This window comes from Malaclemys terrapin, chromosome 13, assembly GCF_027887155.1.
Source record: "Malaclemys terrapin pileata isolate rMalTer1 chromosome 13, rMalTer1.hap1, whole genome shotgun sequence".
NCBI classification, from domain to species: Eukaryota; Metazoa; Chordata; order Testudines; family Emydidae; genus Malaclemys; species Malaclemys terrapin.
In genome coordinates this window covers 1,329,180-1,349,996 of record NC_071517.1, presented here as the reverse complement: position 1 = coordinate 1,349,996, position 20,817 = coordinate 1,329,180, and the positions used below count along the sequence as shown (strand labels likewise).

Sequence of the window (20,817 nt, the reverse complement as noted above, 5' to 3'; positions counted from 1 at the left end):
TTCAGCTTGTGAACCCATGGAGCCTGCAGCATTCACCAGTGCTGGCTCTGAGGGTGTGTAGGGGTGTACTGGGCCCTGGCCCTGGCCCTGAGTCTCTGGAGGAGGTTCAGCATTCCCCTGCATGGCACAGGGCAGGCCAGGCAGTGCAAGGAGCCGCCTGAGACTGGGATATTGGCGAAGGCAGGGAGGAAGCTTTAGGCCTGTGCTCTGAGGTTAGAGGCAGGTGGCCAGTGAATGGAGCATTCTGATGAGTAATCCAGCAGAGCTCCCAGGCCGAGCCAGGCACAGCCACAGGCATCAACCTGTCCTGCCCTCGAAAAGTCACGTGAGCATGTGAGAGAGCCAGGCAGGGAGCAGCACTCGGCAACTAGTCCCAGGGCAGTGGTGCCCTCCTTACCGCTGCTGACCTGGAGAAGGAGCTGTCACTGGGGCAGGACACTGCTGACCAAGCCAGGGAAAGCAGTGGGGAGCTCCCCCTGCCGCTAGCGGAGGAGGGGCAGCTGTGCCCCCCTCACTCCTCCCACTTTAACCCTGTCTGGGCCGGGAAGGGTCAAGCTCTGCGTAGGAACTCAGAAGGGAGTGGGGTTTCCAATGAGCTGCTCATTTATGGAGCAGTGCCCTGCCCAGGGAGCCGCAGAGCCCCACCCCTAAGACAGCATAGCAGAAAGGAGAGGGGGCACTTGCACGCTGCCCAGGAAGCAAAACTGCCCAATGTTGGCCTTTCACTGGGCCAAGCCCAAAGCGCGATGCCGTTCATTCGCTGCGGAGCTGGACGTGGGCCTGTTGCTGGGGAGCGCAGCACGGTCTCTCTGGGTCAGAGGGCTGCAGCAGCTGGGCAACAGGGCTGGGATGGGCTAATTCAGCGCCCCATTGGGCTGCTCATCCCTTCAGGCCCCAGCAGCATCTGCAGAGCTACCTAGCACCAAGTGGTGACATGCATGGGAGGCACCATCCCTGGGTATGAGTCCCGAGCAGCTGCCGAAGGTGCCCAGGCCTGCCCCCTTGTTCCTGTGGGCATTGCCAGGGAGCTAATGGCACAGGGCCTTTCTCCACTCGTGGAGGGTGTTTTTTGAAAAATGAGAAAAGGTTTAAAATGGAATCGTCAGCCCCAAGCTGACAGGAATCATCAGCAAAGTGCGCCATCGGCAGGAACCGGCCCCACGCGCTCCATTCCTGGAAAGGCAATGGCCCTGGATTGTGCTGAGGAGGCAGAGTGTAGCAGGGATAAAGCAAGTGGAGCAAACACAAAAACTTCATTCATTAAAGAAACTCGTTAATGAGGGACATTTAATCAGCTAAAGATTTGATCCACTTCTCGCCGTGTGGTGAGCGGGGCAGGGAGACAGCGCAGGCAGGGGCCGCGTGCAGCTCCAGCTGTAATGCAGGGAAGACAAAGGGTAATAGGTGGCGATGGGACTGTGAGCTCCAGGGCAGCACAGCTTCTGCTCCGCAGGGCTCCCTGGTGCCGCTCAGCAAGGTGCTCCAGGGAAGTGGAGGGCTGGCAGGGGGTGAGGGCAGGGGGCTGCACTAGGGAGAAGCTGCCTCCTCCCCATTCTCCTGGGTCCGGCGGCTGTGTCTGTTCTTGAATCTAAACGGAGCGTGGTCTCAGGGACCCGCGGGAACAAGTCTGCTCTCTTTATTTTTCCTGTTGTTCCACCCACCCACCTGCCAGCCAGGCCGGGTTACACAGGGCTTGCCTGTGCGTGGGAGTGCCAACACCACCATGGGGCATCACAGACCTTTCGCCAGCCCCCAAAGTACTCCCCTCCAGCGCAGGGCAGAGTGTTTCCCAGAGCTTGGCACCCAGTATGCTGCCAGCCTGCCCACAGTTACTGTTGCCATGGTCACTTTGGATAAAAGCATTGCTGCCCTACCCACAAGGGGCATCCTCCTGCCCCCGCGTGGGTCATGCATGGCAGCCTCTCACCCCATCAGCTGTGTTCCTAGCCAGACACTGGGGTCCTTCCCTTCCTCCCCTCCGCACACACCCAGCTTCTCAGAGCTGGCACTCCTCTGCCCACAGTAGCGGGGTCACAGTCTCGGTGGGGAGGAACTGCCCCGGGGAGGGGCTGGCGCAGGAGGGCAGGTTGTGTTTGTTCAGGTGGTGGGGAGGGAATGGGGGCGAGGAGTGCAGAGACTGGGCAATAAGCAGCAGTGTGATTGGAACATTCCCTCTGCCCCAGCTCCCCTCCGTGCTGCCTCGGTGCCTGCGATGGTTCACCCTCTCATTGGCCTCGGCCCCTGTTCCCGGCTGGCCTTGTGTCCCCAGCCCAGGGGCCTGTTGTTCTAAGGCCAATGCTCCGTGGTGCCTGCAGATAGTGGTGCTCGCCTGGCCACCGGCCTGGTGCGGAAGGGCCTTGCCGGATCACCCATCTGCCAGGAGACGCGGGGGAAGAGCGAGGGACCTAGTCCCCTCTGTGGCGCTGGGGGCTGCGCCCGAGCTGGATGCTGTCTCACCCCGCCAGCCACAGCAGTGCCCAGGAGGTGCTGCTGGCTTCCTACCCACCAGGCTGCACCTCAGGAGGGTTCGGGTGCCACACGGCTCTCCTATCCCAGCCCTGGCGCAATGGGATGCCAAGCGGGGAGACAGGGAAGGCAGAGCTGAGCAAGGCCCAAAGGGCTGTGTCTTTCAGGGGCTTCTTGTCCCCTTGTGAGGCGATCTCAACCCCAGCATGACTCTGCTCCAGCCCTTCCAAACACGGCTGCTCACTTGGAGCCCCGGCAGTGTCTCTCAAAAGCTGTGTTTGAAGATGAGTGAGAAGCCCAGTGTGTGGGGGTGAATGCCCACCATGGCACAGCCAGTGTGCACGAGAGCTTGTGCACTGTTGGGCATGCCACTGGGCATCCTCTTGACAGCCAAGTGCTGCCCAGCTCTCCAGGGCTCTATCGCTCTGCTGCCCCGGGCATGACCCCCCCACCCCTCTGGGAGCCCTCTCTTGGCTGAGTGGTAAGATGAATTGATAGCTATTGGCTCTCAGTTCCATGTGGTTCTCTGAGCTCTGTCTCAGGCGATGTGCTTAATCTCCTGTCTCATTTATTAAATGAGGGCCATGGGCCATTAATAATCAGAATATCTTTTAATGAAAATGCAGAAAATCACCATCCAAGCTGCCATCCGGGAGCATCCCCTGCGCTCACACCGGGAGAGGGACATGCTGGGTGCAGTCCAACCTCCTTATTAGAGCGGCCCCACGCCCCGTGATGCCAGGGGTGCAGCTCCTCACTGCCTGAGGCAGTTTGTTGGTGTGTCTGTCTGTCTCATGGCTCAGCAAAGCCCTGAGGCTCAGCCCGTAAAGCTGACGTTGAGCTCAGAGCTCTGCGCAGCCCTGGGCTGGGAGCTGAAGGACAGAGATGGCTGGGGCTGTGTTATCGCTCCAGATCTCAGGCCTCTCTGGGTGTCCAGCTCCCAGACTTTCCCACTAGAACTGGGTTCTGCTCTGTTCACACTAGCCCCTGACACAGGAGCTGCTGTCCTAGGGCCTTGTGCGTTTCCTGCTCCCTCTGCTCTCTTTGGTTGCACACTCCGGAGCAGCGTCTCTTTGGTCTGTGAAGGAGCTCCTTGCAGGAGTGGTCGGTTTATTGCACAGCGGGTTCTCTGCAAACCATACAGTATGGAAGTCAGGCCCATCCCCTGGGCTGTCACAGCTGGCTCACTATCCATCACGCCCCTCCCTACTTCATCCCTGTCAAACTCCCAGCTCATCCTACCTATTGCCCTCACTTGTCTCTCCCCACCCCACCTCCTTCTCTTGTGCTGTTCCTGGCTCAGATCCTGTGGGCTCAGTGCCTGGAATGCAGTGCCCTCCTCCATTTCTACCTACCCCACACATACAGATACCCCATCCCGCCCCTCTTGGCAAGTCAGGACCTCAGCTCTGCTCCAGGCAGGTGTGAAATTGGGCTTGTGAACCCTTTGTTTTCCAGAAGTGTTTTCATCTTAAAATGTGTTTGTGGTGCTAGGGCTGCCTGCTCTGTGCTAGAGGCTGGCACAGAGAGTGCCCATATGCAGCATACAGACCAGGGCACTCGGCTGCCTGCTCTGTGCTAGGGGCTGGCACAGAGAGTGCCCATATGCAGCATACAGACCAGGGCACTGCTATCACTGCTGTGTGCTAGGAGCTGAGAAGGGCCAGCCCTGCTCTAACACCCAGGGTGCTGCGTATGGACCGTTGACTAACCCAGTGCTAATGGCTTGAGCTCCCAGCCCCATGCGCTGGCCACAAGCAGCCTGTTGGGTTCTTACAGGCAGCAGGCAGAGGCAGGGCCGGCACTTTTCAAGGGGCGGCACTCTGGTCTTTTTTTTTTTTTTTGCTTGGGGCGTCAAAAAACCCGGAGCCAGCCCTGGGCAGAGGAGAGAAGTGCTAGGGCCATATGGACGAGCTCTGTGTCCTGGGGGAAGCAGATACGGGGTGCCCATAGCAGCATGGGCAGAGAGGGGTGCTCTGCTCAGAGCACCAGTTCAGGAAGGTGATCTGAGTGTAGTGCTTTGGGGGGTCTGGAGGAGACACTGAGGGTGTTGGGGAGCAGGAGGGGACTGCAGAGCTCTGGGTGGGAGGCCTGGATGAAGCAGGGTGAAAGTTCCTGTGGGATGGGGCCTTTCCTGGAGCACGGCCTGTGCAAAGCAGCTTGTGTGGAGGAAAACTTTCAGTGCAGCCCAAGGGGAGCAGAGCAGCGGCCAGGTTCCCAGTGATGTGATGGGCGTCACTCAGCTAAACTGTCACCCGTCTCCCTTCCCTTCTGGGACCCCCACACCCACCCATCCCCTGTGAGGCCGCCCCTCCCACCTGGGACCCCCTCCCACCCAGGTCCCCCCACCCATCCTCCTGCAAGTCTCTCCCCTCTGGGATCCCCCAGCCTCCCTCTTCCTGCAGGCCCCTGTGTTCCTATCCCTGAGCGAGGGACCCCCTCCTCTGTCCAGAGCTCACTGAGCAGGTGAGTGACTCCCCATCCTTCTCCCTGTCAGGTGCCTGGGGATGAATGGGCAGCGCCTGGTGGGAGGGATCGCAGAGGGAGCCATAGATCAGTGCCACTGCAGCACCGGCAGCAGCACCAGAGACAGCAAGCAGCAAAACAGGGGAACCTAATGGGCCCTGAATGAAATAATACTTGGGATGACAAGCACTGCGACAGCCCTAATTAATAACCGTTATGAATGCGGCTGTCAGGGGACGGGCTGGCTGGGCGCCAGCCCTGGGGACCTGCTGAGGTGGGACCGTTCCCCAACCTGTGCTCTGCATGCTAGTGTGCTTCCAGCTTGCCCTCTGTCCCTCAGCTTGCCCTGCCCTTGCCATGCCCTGGCAGAGAATTCATCATGCTCCCCAGTGCCCTTTGGGGACCTGTGTAGCACTGCCAGGGCCCAGACCCTGCTCTGAGCTACGTCGGCTGGGTCATCCCTGCTGAACAAGGAGCTCTGGGCTGGGTAAGTCTGGCCCAACATGGAAGTACCACCTTGAAAGCCTCGGGAGAGCCAAGCCTGGACCCATTCGTGGGCTGAGGCGGCCTTTCATGGGAGCTGTGGTGAGGAGCAGCCTGAGCGATGGCTTGGCCCAGCAGGTGCTGGGGAGTGATGCTGGGACGGGGAAAGGAAAGCAGGCTGCTGGTGAAGCCCTGCCACCACCCTAAGGCCACAGAACTGCTGCTGATTCGGGGCACAGGGCCTCCGGCTGGTCCAACCACTGCAAGGAGCTGGTAAACAAGGTAGGAAGGGGCTGGCTGCCTGGGCTCCGTCCTCAAGGGCCCAGGGCATGTCAGGGGCCAGCAGGGCTGTAGGGTTTGGTGAGCCTGCTCCCCTTCCTGTGTGTGGAGGCTGTGATGTGTGCATTGCTTGTCCCGCGGGGAAGGTGACTGAAGGCTGCTCGGGTCAGTATCTTCAGGGCACCTGCCTGGCAATCTGGCCAGGCCTACACCCCCTCATTGGTTGGTTTAGCAGCTACCAGCACTGGCTTCTGCCCCAGCTGCTGGTTGTGGTAAGGTGCCCGGTTATTGGTGGATGGGTCTTAGTGCAGAGTGGTGCTGGATTTGTTCTGCTGTGCCTGAGATGATGACGCAGGCCCCATGTCCCCCCATGTCGGGACCCAGGCGCTGTCAGACAGGTTCACGGAGACCACGTTCGCATGAGCCCCACTCCGCTCGGGAAGCGAGACACTGTTTTTTCTGTTCTCAAACGCCTGGCAGTGTTCTCCGAGCACTGGAGCTCACCGAATCTGCTGTGCCCCCAGCTGGGGGCAGGCTTGGGAGTCTGCTTCGCCCCCCGGGCAGTGCACTGTGCTGCTGGCCTGGGCCGCATTGTTGGGGCCCATGGCACTGTGCCAGAGGCACCGTTGCCCCCCTGAGAGCCCTGCTCCCTGCGCACTTGGTAGTGTTGTTATTCCTCCAGACACTGCTCAAAGCTCTTCCTCACTTGACACAAGGCTCCCAGCTGGTAGGGCAGGACAGACTCCCCAGTGAGACAGAGCCCTGCCCCAGTCAGGGGCATCCCATTTCCATCTGCAAAAGAGAGGTTCGGAGCAGTGACCTAGAAGCCCTGGGCTTGGACTGTGGCAATTTTCTCTGCATGGGACTTAGGAGGAAGGTGAGGAAACCCTGCTGGGATCTGATTTACTCTTGACTCTGGTGATGGCAAAGGACTTTGTGATTATGTTGGTTTTGTCCTGAAAACCATGCGGCTCTTGGCTAGCTCTGTGTTGGAAGGTATTCAGCAGTGCAATTAACTCACTGGCCGCCCTGCTGCCCAGCAGTGCAGGGGCACAAGTGAGGGCCATGGCTGGACTTTCAGTCCTAACTAACTACATGGTTGCTGCTTGTTTTGACGGACACGCCAGTTGGTATTTGGTGTCTGACTAGATCCCAAATGTGGGTCCGTCCCATCCGAGACAGGCTTGTGGGAGGATCTGGCATCAGCTGAGTGTGGTAACTGGCTGCCTAATCCCAAACTGAAAGACTCCGCAGGCTAGTCCCAGCCCTCCATGGCAGGGTATTCTTAGAGCAAAGTGCCTGCAAGCTCTGCAGTCCCTCACTCCATGCCCACCCGCTCTGCCTCCTGCTTCGGGAGCCTGCTTCCCTGAAACGGCGAGCAGAATCTCCTGTGTTCGGAGGTGGCACTTTGTCCCAGGCCCACAGGTAATAGTCTACGCTTCACAGCGCCATCTCTCTCCAAGCATGGCAGTGCCAGCAGCCAGGGAGCGGAGTCTTTGCCAAGGACACCTCTGGAGATGCACCAGAGGATCACAGTGTAGCCTAGAGCTTGGTATTAGGGCTGTTGTTGGCTGGTTCCAAGGTGCGTCGGTGCTGCCAGCCTGAAGCTCAGGCCACTTTGGCAAGCGTCTGGCTGCGTCCCTAGGAAGCTGCGAGTGGCTGAGTCAGCGGAGGAAGAATCCCGTAAGCATTTGAATGACTTGCAGATCTTTAGTCAGACTGGATTTGCATATCATTACCCACAATGCCCTGGGTTATAGGGCTCAACTTCCTCCATTAACGATTCAGTTGCCAGTGCAAGGTCCCAGTAATGGGGAAGGCCTCCGCTAAAGTTTCCCCTGCCTGCCCACCCACCTGCCATCATCCCCTCCCCAATATCTTGTCTGCATCATAAATTGGTCACACCCGCAATGAAGGAGCTTGTGTCCGCAGTCCAAGCCAGGCACACAGCAGGAGAGATACTACCTGGATGGGGTGCCAAAGCTGTGTCCTGCTTGCTGGTTAAAGGCTTTGTAGCTGTTTGTTGACATGGGGGGACAGAGGAATGTGTGTGCAGAGGGCAGGGGAGCAGGTGTTGGACCATGACTGAGAGGCCCTTGGTGACGGTGGCCCTTGGGTTCTCGGTGCTCTATCACCGCTGGTCAAGTAGTCTTGTTGGCCAGGAATCAATAGTAAGAGTGGCCTGGAGCCCATCTCAGGTCCCACTCTACAAGGAACCTGCTGGGTCCCATGGCTGGGAGAGGGACAGAAGGGCTGGACAGGCAGGTGTGTTAACTTACAGCCCCCGAGCATGGGATGGGGCCTAGGGAGCAGCCCTCCCCTGGACAGCCCTAAGTGAGGAGCACAGCATAGCGCCTGCTGCAAAGGGCTCTTTCCACTCCCAACAGGGACTGATGATCAGCTCCCTAGGAGTGTGCTCCCTTCTCCCCAGCCCGACGCCCCCCCCCCCTCCCTCCGCGCCTGCATTACAGCCCCTGCTCCGTCACTGCACTGAACTGCTCTTCATTTGGATAATAGAGCAGACCCCCAGGCAGGGTACAGACTCGGTGGCTGCTGCATTTATTTATGCTTCCCAATACATTTGCAGCTAGGCAAGCACCACAGGACCCCCACCCCATCCTAGGGCCCAGGACAAGCCCAGGCAGGGAGAGCTGTGGAGCCCTGCCCCAGTGCAGCCTGCCCAGTGGGGCCCCAGCTGGCCCCAGGCAAGCCCTGGGTGCAGGGAGGGCTGCTAAGGGGATGAGCTTCAGCAGTGCCCTGCACTGGGAAGATTCCACCCCAGGTAGACAGACACACCCACTCTCCAAGAGCAGCAAGGGAAGCACACCCCCAGGGCTGGCACACCTCCATTCCCTCTCCCTGGGGCCCCCTGCCTACCACTCCCAGCACGCCTTCTCCCACCCCCTCGTCCAGCCTCCATCCCCTGCTGTCAGTCACTGTGTGTGTCAGGCTAGGGCTTGGCTGGGGCTCTGGCTTTCAGCCCTGACCCCACAGGACGGGGAATTCCCCCTGCCTGCCCCAGGAAGGAGGGTAAATTGGGTAAGTTAAAGCAAAGGGGCTAATCAGTTCTTTGATATCTGCCTTGCGTGCCAAGATGCCATTTGACATCTCTCCCCTCCCTGCTCCGCTCCATCACACTGGCTCTCCTCTCCTTTCCTCTCCTCTTCTCCACCCTTTTCTTCCCACCTGTGGGTGCCTCACTCACCGGGCAGTGTGTTTGCTAATCATGGGTAATGATGCTCTTTGGAGCAATGATGCCAGAGCGGCTGGGCTTTCTCCCTTGCTGTTCTCCAAGTTGAAGTCTGCCCTAGTTTCTCTCTCCGGAATGTGCAGACTGACTTCTCAGAGAATCCCTGCTCAGAAGGGGCCAGGAGCTGCTGACCCTTGCCAGATTCAGAGTTGCACCAAAGCTTGTGGGTCACCACTCGCCCCCTGTTCCGTGGTCCCTGGTGAGTCTGAGTCCAGTTCCCGGTGCTGCCCCACCGCTGGCTCAGAAAATCAGGGGCCAGAGGGCTGACGGAGCAAGTGAGACACAGACCAGGGCTCTGCAGAGCAAAGCTCTATAGATGCAGCGGTAGGTCCACAAGCCATTTCAAGGCCTCTTCTGTGACACTGGATATTGTCCAGTTCACCTCTGAATCCATTCTGCTGGGTTCGGTGGCTTGGCTGTTCTCACCAGTCACATGAAGGGGAGTCTTTGAGTTTCCACTTGTGCATCAAGTAGCTGGATTTTCCCTGGTTTGTTTGGATGCGGTTTGGTGTGGCTCAGAGTGTTGGCTGCTCTCTGTCCATCGGGCCTGAGGCACACGGACTGGCTCAGGCTGCGTCTGTCCTGGCAGTAGTTGGCAGCCACCCATCTGGCACCTTTGCCAGCCTGAGATCAGGATGGCTGTTCCACTCAGACATTTCTACAGCCAGGGTTCCCTGTGAGAGGACAAAGGGCCATGAGCCCTCCTGCCGCAGGGCATGAGCCAGCCACTTCCCTGTGGGGAACTCACCCCAAGGGACTGGACTAGATGAACCCCAGGTCTGACCCTCTCTGCCCATTCCTATGGTCCTGTCAATAGAGTTACAAGCCCCTGCAAACCCCTGTCTCCATGGGGTCCCCTCCCCCTGCCCCCAGGCAGCTCCCCGCAGGACTGCTCTGCTTTGGCCCGTGGACAGTATGGCCTCCAGCCCCTGGGGTCTCCTGGCCTCACCACGGGCTCCAAGGTCGTCTCAGGCTGAGTGGGGCTGGACAGTCAGCAGCCTTTTCTGTGTCTCTCTGCAGGGTAATCAGGACGCCACGGCTCCTCCTGAAGCAATGGCTCAGCCCTACCCCCCAGCCCAGTATCCTCCGCCTCCCCAGAATGGAATCCCTGCAGAGTACGCACCCCCGCACCCTCACCCCACACAGGACTACTCGGGGCAGAGCACGGTACCGGAGCACGCCATGACCCTCTACACACCAGCACAGAGCCACGCCGAGCAGCCGGGCGCTGACGCCAGCACGCAGTCCATAGCGGGGACGCAGACGGTATCGGTAAGAGCCCCCGTGGAGCCCCGGGTGGGCAGCAGGGCCTTTCAGGTGAGAGGAGCAGTGATGGGCCACAAAGGGACTCAGGGTCCTTTGGCCCCAGACTGGAGCTTGGGGCAGTGCAGTCAGTGTCTCCTGGGGGGCAGGGCAATATGCCAGCGTGGGGGAGGGGGCGAGATGGTAGCAAGTGCTCTGAGAACGTGTGACCTGGGGAATCCTGGAGTCACCTGCCTGGCAGCAGGGGGCTGTGGGTCAGGACTGAGGGGCATGGCAGAGTTGTCAGTAAGGTGGGGTGGGCGAGGCCCGGGCTGGAATATCAGGTGGGTCACACAGCCCCTGCCCCCCGTTCCCAGCTTTAGCCTAGACCCTCAGTCCATAGGCTGAGCCTGAAGCGCCAGCACCCCTGGTGGCGGCTGTGCCCACTGCACAGACAGCGGCAGTTTGCGGTTGCCAGTTCCTCTCCCAGTGTACGGGCTCCCCTGTCATTTCTAATCACTTGTAATCTACCTGCTTGGCTACTTTCCAATCAGATAGCTTCAATTAGGTGGTTGTAATGCAGCTCCGAGCGGAAAGTGCTGAGCTATCACTTCCCAGCCCGCACCCGGCGCACCACGGAGCACAGCTGGGCCCGCTCCCTTGCACAGCTCTGCCTTCCCTCCACACGCAGGCACGCTCGGCCACACGCACTGCATGCAGACACACCCATGTGCACACTGCACATGCATGCTGCGTACACAAACGCTCATCCACACACGCTGCACACATGCACATTTGTCCACACTCACATTGCACACACACTCATTTAAACGTATGCTGCACACACGCACACGCATCTGCATTCTGCACCTGTGTGCACACTTATCCATGCTGCACATGTGCACACTCTTGCACACACACTGTACATCCACGCGCATCCCCACTCACCTTGCACACGCTCACATTTACACACTCATCCTCTCACATAACTGTCTTGCACGTACATGTGCACACACTTGCACACCCTCCCTTAATTCAGTCTACTGGGGCTGTGTTGGTGACAAGCTAGACATGTGCTACCAAGGTGTAAAAGGAGATGGGGCCCGGTGGGGCTGTGGGAGGGGGCCACGCACTGTCAGGGCTTTGATCCCTGGGTCCATTTGCTGTAGTGCCAGTGCTGACACGCTGGCAGGCCGCTCTGCAGTGCCAGGCAGCTCTTCTCCCTGGGGTCAGGCACAGCTTCGCCCTGCACTTTTCACAAGATGTCTCCAGCCCCGCAGTGGGAGGAGCTCGCTCACCCCCTCTCCCTCGCACGCCCTGCCTGGGGATCAGACACTGCAGCAGGAAGAGCCTGGCCTAGACCATAATGCCAGGTAGGGGGTTAGTGATGCTGCGTGGAGCCCCTTGGGGGCAGTGGCTGTTGGCGGCGTGTCCCCTTCCCAGCACGAGTGCTGCAGTGGGCTGATGGTTGTGGGGGCCTGTTTTCCAGCAGACAGATGAAGCTGCGCAGACAGAGAGCCAACAGCTCCATTCTTCAGAGAACACAGACAAGCAGCAGCCCAAGAGGTTACACGTCTCCAACATCCCCTTCCGGTTCCGGGATCCAGATCTGCGGCAAATGTTCGGGGTGCGTATGGCCAGTGTGTGCACCAGCCCTGTCATCCCCGGTGGGCCCAGGGCCCAGGAAGAGGCAGGGCAGGGGACTTGACATTGCAAACATAGAACTAATGGATCCGAACAGTGCCCAAGTGCTCGCCTTATCTTGCCTCTTGTCCGTATGCCGGGCTCTTCCCCTTGCCCCATGGCACTTCCCAGGCTGCTACCTCCAGGCAGACTGACTGGGAGCCTCTCATTACAGCCCAGCAGGTTAGCTGGGCCCCAGGGCTCTGGCACTCCGGCCCGGCAGGTTAGCTGGGCCCCAGGGCTCTGGCGCTCCGGCCCGGCAGGTTAGCTGGGCCCCAGGGCTCTGGCGCTCCGGCCTGGCAGGTTAGCTGGGCCCCAGGGCTCTGGCGCTCCGGCCCGGCAGGTTAGTTGGGCCCCAGGGCTCTGGCGCTCCGGCCCGGCAGGTTAGCTGGGCCCCAAGGCTCTGGCGCTCCGGCCCGGCAGGTTAGCTGGGCCCCAGGGCTCTGGCGCTCCGGCCCGGCAGGTTAGCTGGGCCCCAGGGCTCTGGTGCTCCGGCCCGGCAGGTTAGCTGGGCCCCAAGGCTCTGGCGCTCCGGCCCGGCAAGTTAGCTGGGCCCCAGGGCTCTCCTCGAAGGGTTGCCAGCAGAGAATTAAGTTGGCAATCCCGTTGCTTGGGGCTTCGCTCAGCCTGTGTGAACATGGCCAGCGCTGTGCAGGCTGGGACCCTTGCCTGCTCTGCTGGTGGGAGCTTTGCAGCAGGCCTGCTCCCTGCATGCCTGGGGGATAAGGCAGGCCCCTCTGCGGAGCCCGGGCGCTGTTCTCACCCCTCTGTTCTCTCTGATTGCAGCAATTTGGGAAGATCCTCGACGTGGAGATTATTTTCAATGAGCGGGGCTCCAAGGTGGGTGCTGCCCGAGGCCGGCGTCATTACAGCAGCCCCGGGAGCAGGCCAGGCTGACCTGTGACATGTGCGTTTCTCCTGGCAAAGGCTCCACTCAGGGAGGGACTCAGGGGCTCGTCTTCCCTGCTCTTCCTGACTCGCTCCTGTCCTGCCCCAGCTGTCTGTGTGCTGCTGCTTCTTTCTCTTGCTCCTTCCCCCTCTGTGGCCAGGGGCCCTGCCCCACACTCCAGTCCCCCTGCCTCTTGCCTGCACTCAGGTGCCTCCCCGCTCAGACACAGTGATGGGGACAAAGGGCACTAGTCTAATGCCAGCCCCTTACCAGAGGGGAGCAGCCACTGTTCACCCTCATCTGAGCAGAAGGGATTTCACTGGGGGGTGGCTCGGTTCCTCTGTCCCGTGCCGGGGGGACATGATGGCTCAGTCCCTCTATCCTGTGATGGGGGAAATGGGCGGAGGGGAGGGGGGCAGCTTGGTGTCTCTGTCCCATGCCAGGGACGGGGAGGAGAACCACGGCTTGGTCCTTCTGTCCCATGATGGAGGGTGGATAGCATGGGGTGGGCACTTCAGTCCCTCCGTCCCACGCCAAGGGGGTTGGCTCTGTCCCTCCATCCCACGCCGAGGCGGTTGGCTCCGTCCCTCCGTCCCACACTAGTACAGGGCAGCCCATGTCCCTGTGTGTGTAGGTGTTTCTGTTGGATCTGCCCTGCCTCTGTTTCCCTCTCCCCATGTATTGGGGTGACTTGGGGGCGCTCTCTCCATGCAGGACCTGGCCCTGAAGCACACTGCCTGAGCCTCCTGTGCCAGCTCTCCTGATTCACCTGCTCTCTCTGTCCCCGTTCCCCTTCTCTCTCGCTCTCGCTCTCTCCCTCCCCCCTTTCTCCTCTGCTCACAGGGTTTTGGGTTTGTAACTTTTGAAACTAGCACAGATGCCGACCGGGCACGAGAGAAGCTGAATGGCACAATCGTAGAGGGACGGAAAATTGAGGTGCTCAGATAAGTGTGACTGCCATTGCCTGCTCTGTGTCCTCCATGCGGGTGCCAGGGCCTCCCCTACCCCCAGGCTGCTCGCCCTGCACACGCCGTGCCCGGGGACTGCGGGGGTCCAGTCATGTTGCATGCCTTGTGCGTCCACCCCTGCTTTCACCTGTCCTGCTCCTTTGAGCCAGCCAGAGGGAGGGATCCTGACCTCTGACACAGGGAAATCCAGGCCCTGCCCAGGGACCATGGAGAGGTTCAGCAGGGGAGTGGGCTTTGCTGGCTTCCTTCCCTCTCTGTGCCTGCTCAGCTCAGCATTAGCTGGCCCCAGGTCCCTGCCGCCTAGCCACTGGCCATGCCGGAATCTGGCCCAGAGCGCAGTCCCCATCATGCATGTTCTCCTCCTTGTGGTGCTGATGGTGGAATGTTTGCAGAGTGCCAGTGCATGTCCCTGGCCAGGGGTGCATTGCATTGGGGCTAGGAGGAGAGCTTACCGCCTGAAGCAAATGGCACGGGAGCAGGAGGGCAGGTGAGGGCTGGACCCCATGGAGCTCTGGGGGCAGTTGGAGAGAGCGCTGAAGGCCAGCAGCTCTGGGGAGCACAGCTCCACCTTGACTGAAGTTCACCAGTGAACTGAGCGTGAGGGTCAGTCTGGGCCAGGGATTGTTGGTCAACACCAACAATAGCTCTGGGGGCTGCAGGGCAGGACAGAGGGACACGGGCAGCGCTGGGGAGGCAGCGGGTAGGTCTGAGATAGCAAGAGATGCCACAGGTCAGCAGGGAGGAGTCAACACTACAAAAGTGGCAGAGTGGGAGATGCTTTGGGTGAAAACTGAACAGCATCAGCAGAGCTGGGGGGAGCCCAGGACGGGTGTCACTGGGGATCTGCGGGTGGGGACGGAGGGGCACTGACAGCTGGGGGGGAGCCCAGGACGGGTGTAACTGGGGATCTGCGGGTGGGGACGGAGGGGCACTGACAGTTGGGGGAGGAGCCCAGGACGGGTGTCACTGGGGATCTGTGGGTGGGGACGGAGGGGCACTGACAGCTGGGGGGGAGCCCAGGACGGGTGTAACTGGGGATCTGCGGGTGGGGACGGAGGGGCACTGACAGCTGGGGGAGGAGCCCAGGATGGGTGTCACTGGGGATCTGCGGGTGGGGACAGAGGGGCACTGACAGCTGGGGGGGAGCCCAGGATGGGTGTCACTGGGGATCTGCGGGTGGGGACGGAGGGGCACTGACAGCTGGGGGGGAGCCCAGGATGGGTGTCACTGGGGATCTGCGGGTGGGGACGGAGGGTCACTGTCAGCTGAGGGAGGAGCCCAGGACGGGTGTCACTGGGGATCTGCGGGTGGGAACTGAGGAGCACTGACAGCTAGGGGGAGTTCAGGACGGGTGTAACTGGGGATCTGTGGGTGGGGACGGAGGGGCACTGACAGCTGAGGGAGGAGCCCAGGACGGGTGTAACTGGGCATCTGCGGGTGGGGACTGAGGGACACTGACAGCTGGGGTGGAGCTCAGGACGGGTGTCACGGGATCTGGGGGTGGGGACGGAGGGGCACTGCAGAGCTGGGGGGGAGCCCAGGACGGGTGTCATTGGGGATCTGCGGCTGGGGACGGAGGGGCACTGACAGCTGGGGGGAGGGTGCCCAGGACGGGTGTAACTGGGGATCTGCGGGTGGGAATTGAGGGACACTGCAGAGCTTGGTGGTGAATGCACACAGTCTACTACTGCATTTTGCCTGGCTCTGACAGAGACTGTTGGACCCTCCCATTCATGGGCACCAAAACTGTCCCCTACCCCACTCCAGTGCAGACCTGTCCCTCCCAAGGCCCCTCTGAGTGGTGTAAAACAGGAGGCTTCCTCCTCTCCACACGTACAGTTCAGCAAATCTTCCGGGCTTTGCCACTCGCACTGGCCAGGCAGTGTGCCTAGCACTGGCCTCTCCTCCCACTGCCTCGTGCCCATGTCCCCTGTACAGCCCCCAAGGCTGAAATGACATTTTCACTATAGCAGGCCAAGGCAGCCAGTTCAGCACACAGCACCCTGTCGAACTCAGCTGGGCTCAGCTCTGGATGTGGGTCCGAGGGGAGGTATCTGATAGCCACAGTGTAAGCTCTCGAGGCCTTGGTGCTCAGCACTGCTCAGGATCAGGTATCAGTTACGCCAGGGGCTGCAGGTCAAGACTGAGGATCACCAGCAGAACTGGAGTAGCAGGGGTGCCGCAGGATAGGATTGTGGTGTACCAGTGGCGCTGTGTGTGGGAGCCCTGGGCTGGAACAGCAAATGCAGGAGCTGTGGGTCCAGATCATGGTGCAGCGGGAGCCCAGGGGGAGTCAGAATTGCGGGGCATGGTAGAGCGGTATGCAGGTCCCCGGGTTTCCAGGCAGTGTGGCAGTGCTACAGGACTCCAGCCCTGCGTCCCCCCACACCGCCTGGCCCTGGTGATCATGTCACTGGCATTGCCCCCAGCCCCAGGCCGGAAGAACTCCACATAAACGCAGCTGAGCCGGTCCCGGGGGCTGCAGCGTCTCTGGGTGCAGACAGTGATCTGTCCCGTGCCCTCTCTTCTGCAGGTGAATAACGCCACAGCCCGAGTCATGACGAACAAAAAGGCTGCAAATCCCTACATCAATGGTAAGGGCCGGAGGGTGTGGGGCAGCAGGGGTGGGCTCAGCAAGGTGAGCATCTGTGGGGAGCCGCCCTTGGGGCCTGGGAGCACGAGCATTGGGAGCATGGTTTGGGGCTTTTATTCTTCCTGCTCCTAGGGCCTGAGGCTGCCCTGGACTCCCTGCGGGAATTCCCAGCAACGAGCAAGAGCCAGGCTCACCAGTCCCAGCTCCTCCGGCTCCGGCCAGCCCCCCAGTCCCATCAGCATCTCTGCCCAGAGGACCCCAGTAAGGAGGGTGTTAGTCCCAGGGCAAAGGGCTACACTGAGCATCTGAGGCAAGCAGTGCGCTCCCTGGTAGGAGCGGGCAGTGGGACCCTGGCCTCTGGAGGTAAAAGGCTCAGTGACTCCTCCCCCTGTTCTCCTGAGACATTTGCTACACGATGCCCAGCTCCCCCCTCCCCTTGCAGTAGGGGTCTCCTGCCATGGCCGCAGAGTTTGCGCTGGGAAACGTGGAGCGTGTGTGCCAGCAGCTGGGAGGCAGCCGCTCCCACAGGCCTCCTGCAGGCCAGTCCGGACGCTGTGCAGCACTGGCTGTGCAGAGCTGCTGCTGCCTGTTGGTGACGAGGCTGCCACTGGCTGTGTCCCCATGGCCCATGGAGCGGGTGGGGGCTCTCTGGATTGCCCCTGTGGGGGCTCACTGGCTCACTGTTTGTGTGGCAGGCTGGAAGCTGAACCCGGTGGTGGGAGCTGTCTACAGTCCTGAATTCTATGCAGGTAAAGTCGCTCAGGCAAGTCCCTTTGGCAAAAGTGCTGCCTCGGGTCACACATGGCTCTGATTCCCTTGGGCCTGCTCCTCATGCCAGCCTCTCTCTCAAGTGGGGATTACAACTGCAGTTAGCACCAGCCCGGCCCCAGACCCGATGCTGGGCAGAGACCATGTGCCTTGTGGCAATAGGGCTCATAAACCCCCTGGGAGTATTCACCTGCCTCACGGCAGTGGGCAGGACTCTGTGCTTGGTGATGGGGGTTCTCCCAATGGTAGTGCCCGTCCCTTCCAGGAGTGCCCATGCCAGTGCTGAGGACTTTCCCTTCATACAGCTGTTGGTATGTTGTGGCTCTCCCAGCATTTCGAGGGGCTGTTTGAACAATTGCCCCACCAGAAGCAGGGAGCAGAATCCCTGTGAAGGAGGGTGCAGTCCCCTGCACCAGCAGCTCTCAGCTCTGCCTCCAGCCTGTCCCTTCCCTGCCTGCTTCTAGCCCTGAGAGAGGCGAGGGCTCCTGGCACTACCTTCCCCAGAGGGACCCTCAGCTCACGACTGCAGCGAGGGGCCGGGGTAACCCTGCGTGTGTGGTCCTCTGCTGTGGGGCAAAGGGATGGCTCCCTGCTTCCCTTTGCTGGCACTGGGGTTGCGCTGGCTGTGACTGGGTGGTGGTTGTGCAGCCAGAGAAAGCCCAGGCTCCTAGCTGCTGGGCCTGCGCTGGCACAGGTGTCCCTACTTCGGAGCAGGGGGTGCTGCTGAGATGGGCGAGCGCCGCGCAGGAGGGGCCCTTCCATCTCCCTCAGGGTGCCCTGTGGGGAGGCACTACCCAGAGAGCTGCTCTTGGATGCTCATGTCTCTCTCTTGCCTTTAGTAACAGGGTTCCCGTACCCAGCCACGGGGACTGCCGTGGCATACCGAGGGGCGCACCTAAGGGGCCGGGGGCGTGCTGTCTACAACACGTTCCGCGCCGCACCCCCGCCTCCACCTATCCCCACCTACGGCGCGTGAGTATCCCAGGGAGCCAGGCTTCCTGGAACCAGCGGGGCCCTGGGCTCTGGAGCAGGCAGCAGCTTTCCCCCTTTCTTGGGAGACGGACTTGCAGGAGAGGCGCTGCTTTTCCCAGCATGTCATGTGGCTCAGTGAGACCTGGGAGGCTGTGGGCCTGTTTTCCCTGCATGGCTGGGGAGGCCCAACACGCTCCCATGGAGCTGGGGTCTCTATGTTCAGATCTCTGCACCCCATATGTGCAGCCTGGGGTGGGAGAAGCAGACCCAGCATGTGGGGTACGGCTCAGTGGAGGTGGCACCGTTCAGTCGAGCTCTTTGAAGGTTCCTTGACTCCTTCCATCTTGTGGTGTCTCCTGAGGAGGGAGGGTTTATCCCCTTGGTTTCATGCCCCAGGTACTGGGTAATCACAGGAGAGGACTTTGTCCAGGTGTCTGGAGCAGCTCACAGCTGTGAGTGGCAGCCTGAGGACAGACACCCCAAGCTGGCGGTGGGTTCTGTCACTAGATTTCACCAAGCCAGAAACAAACGTGAGCTCCTGGATCACTGTAAGAGTCTCACAGTGGAGTCACTGACAGTCCCCTTAGATCTCCTATACATCTTGCCACCAAGATAAACTGGACTTAGTAATAAATGGTCACCTATCACCCCACATTCAGGATGCTTCCAGTCCCAAGAGACTGGTCACTTAGCCCAAATCAGTTGGGGACTAAACACTAAATACATTCTTAAAATACTAATACCTACTTTGAGCAAAACCAACATCCAGGTGACCTGGTCTGGTCTCCAGCAACAAGGTTGTCAGTTCTTTGCTAATGCCTGCAGCTTGGGCAAGAGCTGGCACCTGGCCTGCCAGCGTCACAGACTCCAGGTTTCTAAAACTAAACTGGCTCTACATTAAGAGAGCTACGTGCAAACATGCTGTAACTGCAGCGAGCATTCCAGCCATGTGCACGCAGACTGACTTCCTGTGCCTACTCCACACTCCTCCCTCCAAGTTCCATGCAGGCTCTATACCCTCTCTCTGTAGTTGGGTACCAACCCTCTGCCATGGGCTCCTGCATATTTTCAGCTGGGACAGCACAGAGCAGCCCCCAGAGAAAGTGGCTGCAACCTCATTTCCTCAAGAGCACTTGTTCCTCCTCAGGCTTTGTGGGGTGTCACTCTCCTCTCCCTGCTTTCAGCCCTGAGCATCCACACTGGCAGGTGCGGGTCTAATTGCAGGTACACCCTGGCCAGCCTGGAGCAACCCAGACTGATCTCAGCATGGCTGGGACCAGACTGCCACCCAGGAACTCCAGAGCGACGTCAGACACCCAGCTGCGAGCCGGGATGGGGAGACAGGTCTGGCCCACGAGGAAACAATAAACCCACTTTCAGATAGCCTGGCCACTCCCCACCCACATGGCGCTGGCAGCTTCCGGGCTTGCCCTCTGACGCACAGCCTGTCTCTTTGGACTGTTTGCAGGGTCGTTTATCAGGATGGATTCTATGGCGCTGAAATTTACGTAAGTGCTGCCCGCTCCTCCTGGACGTTATGTTTCACGTTTCCTTGCTGATGCCAAAGGAAGCAGAGGCCGGCTGGATTGAATCCCACCACAAGGGTGGGGGCTGAGAAGCCATAGGGATGGCCCTGGGGCCTGCACTCTGCCCTGCATCTCCCCCTGCTGGTAGCAGCTGGGAATACACCAGCTGGGCATTCCCCGCCGCTTGGCACTGAATGAGGCCATAGTTCTGATGGTGGTTTTCGTTTCTCTCCATTTTCATGTATTCTGCAAAGTGAGGAACTTCACAGAAAATGTGCAGAATGTTATAGACTGTCTCATGAGCCACGATCCAGCTGAGAACTGTGATCTCGATACTCTAGACAATACATGCCAAACAAGCTGGTGTTGCCAGAGTTAAAGTCCCATAAGAAGAAGGTTTCCAGAGTGAGAAGAGATGGGGGGGATAAAAGAGGTGCCTGCATGGAGGCCGGGCTTCTAGGAGCAGGGTAGGGGGCAGGGGCTGCAGTAGGAGCAGGGCAGGGGAACGGGCTGAAAGAGGCACAGGGCAGGGGCTGCAGTCGGAGCAGGGCAGGGGTAGGGGGCACAGTGCTGACTGCTGTGCCCTGAGCAAGGGCCCCTCGCCAGGCAAGCGCTGCGCTGGATTTATGCTCTCGGACAGCATCAGCGCAGTGCATCACACCAGCATTTAACCTCCATATTTAAAAGCCATTGGCCCTGGCTTAGGCGGGCAGCTGAAGGATTTATCTAACGTGACACCTCATTAAAGCGATCAGGGAAGTAACATTTAATTGCTTCCGGATAACGTGTTTGCAAGCCCCTTGGGAATGCTAATGGGCCTGGCATTTGCCTCATGGTGCAGACACCCGGCTCCTAGCAGGGTCCCACAGCTCCCACCACTCACCAGCTGCTGGGCACAGCCGAGGGGAGCTCTTTGTAGGGTGCCCAGCTGTGCAGGCTCCCTCAGGGGTCTGCTGGAAGGTTGGGCTCCACCTGGCCTGCCCGGAGCCCTCTCCCTGCCTGACGACGTGTCTCTTCTTGCTGGCACAGGGGGGTTACGCAGCCTACAGATACGCCCAGCCAGCGGCAGCGACAGCATACAGTGACAGGTGAGGCACTCGTCTGCCAGCCTGGCCCCAGCCAGAGGCAACGTGGCCTAGCTCCCCGCCAGCCCACTGAGCTCATGGCAGCAGCTTTCATGCCTCCCTGGAGAGAGAGGCCTGGGGACAGAGCCTGGGTCGCTTGTCACTTCT

The 20,817-nt window shown here is 60.1% G+C and overlaps 1 protein-coding gene across 17 annotated transcripts in view; it reads left to right on the top strand.

The window, feature by feature from the left end:
• The window catches only part of RBFOX3 (RNA binding fox-1 homolog 3), a 333,267-nt gene that overhangs the window by 307,261 nt on the left and 5,189 nt on the right, over window positions 1-20,817 (top strand). For 13 of the 17 annotated variants that reach the window (XM_054048042.1, XM_054048041.1, XM_054048048.1 and 10 more), the window contains 9 exons: window positions 9,965-10,261; window positions 11,676-11,813; window positions 12,656-12,709; window positions 13,602-13,694; window positions 16,260-16,320; window positions 17,015-17,068; window positions 17,927-18,059; window positions 19,528-19,567; window positions 20,615-20,673. In XM_054048042.1, the coding sequence (XP_053904017.1) occupies window positions 9,965-10,261; window positions 11,676-11,813; window positions 12,656-12,709; window positions 13,602-13,694; window positions 16,260-16,320; window positions 17,015-17,068; window positions 17,927-18,059; window positions 19,528-19,567; window positions 20,615-20,673 (929 nt within the window). The remainder of the gene's footprint in view (window positions 1-9,964; window positions 10,262-11,675; window positions 11,814-12,655; window positions 12,710-13,601; window positions 13,695-16,259; window positions 16,321-17,014; window positions 17,069-17,926; window positions 18,060-19,527; window positions 19,568-20,614; window positions 20,674-20,817) is intronic. The other 4 variants (XM_054048036.1, XM_054048034.1, XM_054048044.1 and 1 more) reach the window with 4 other exon arrangements.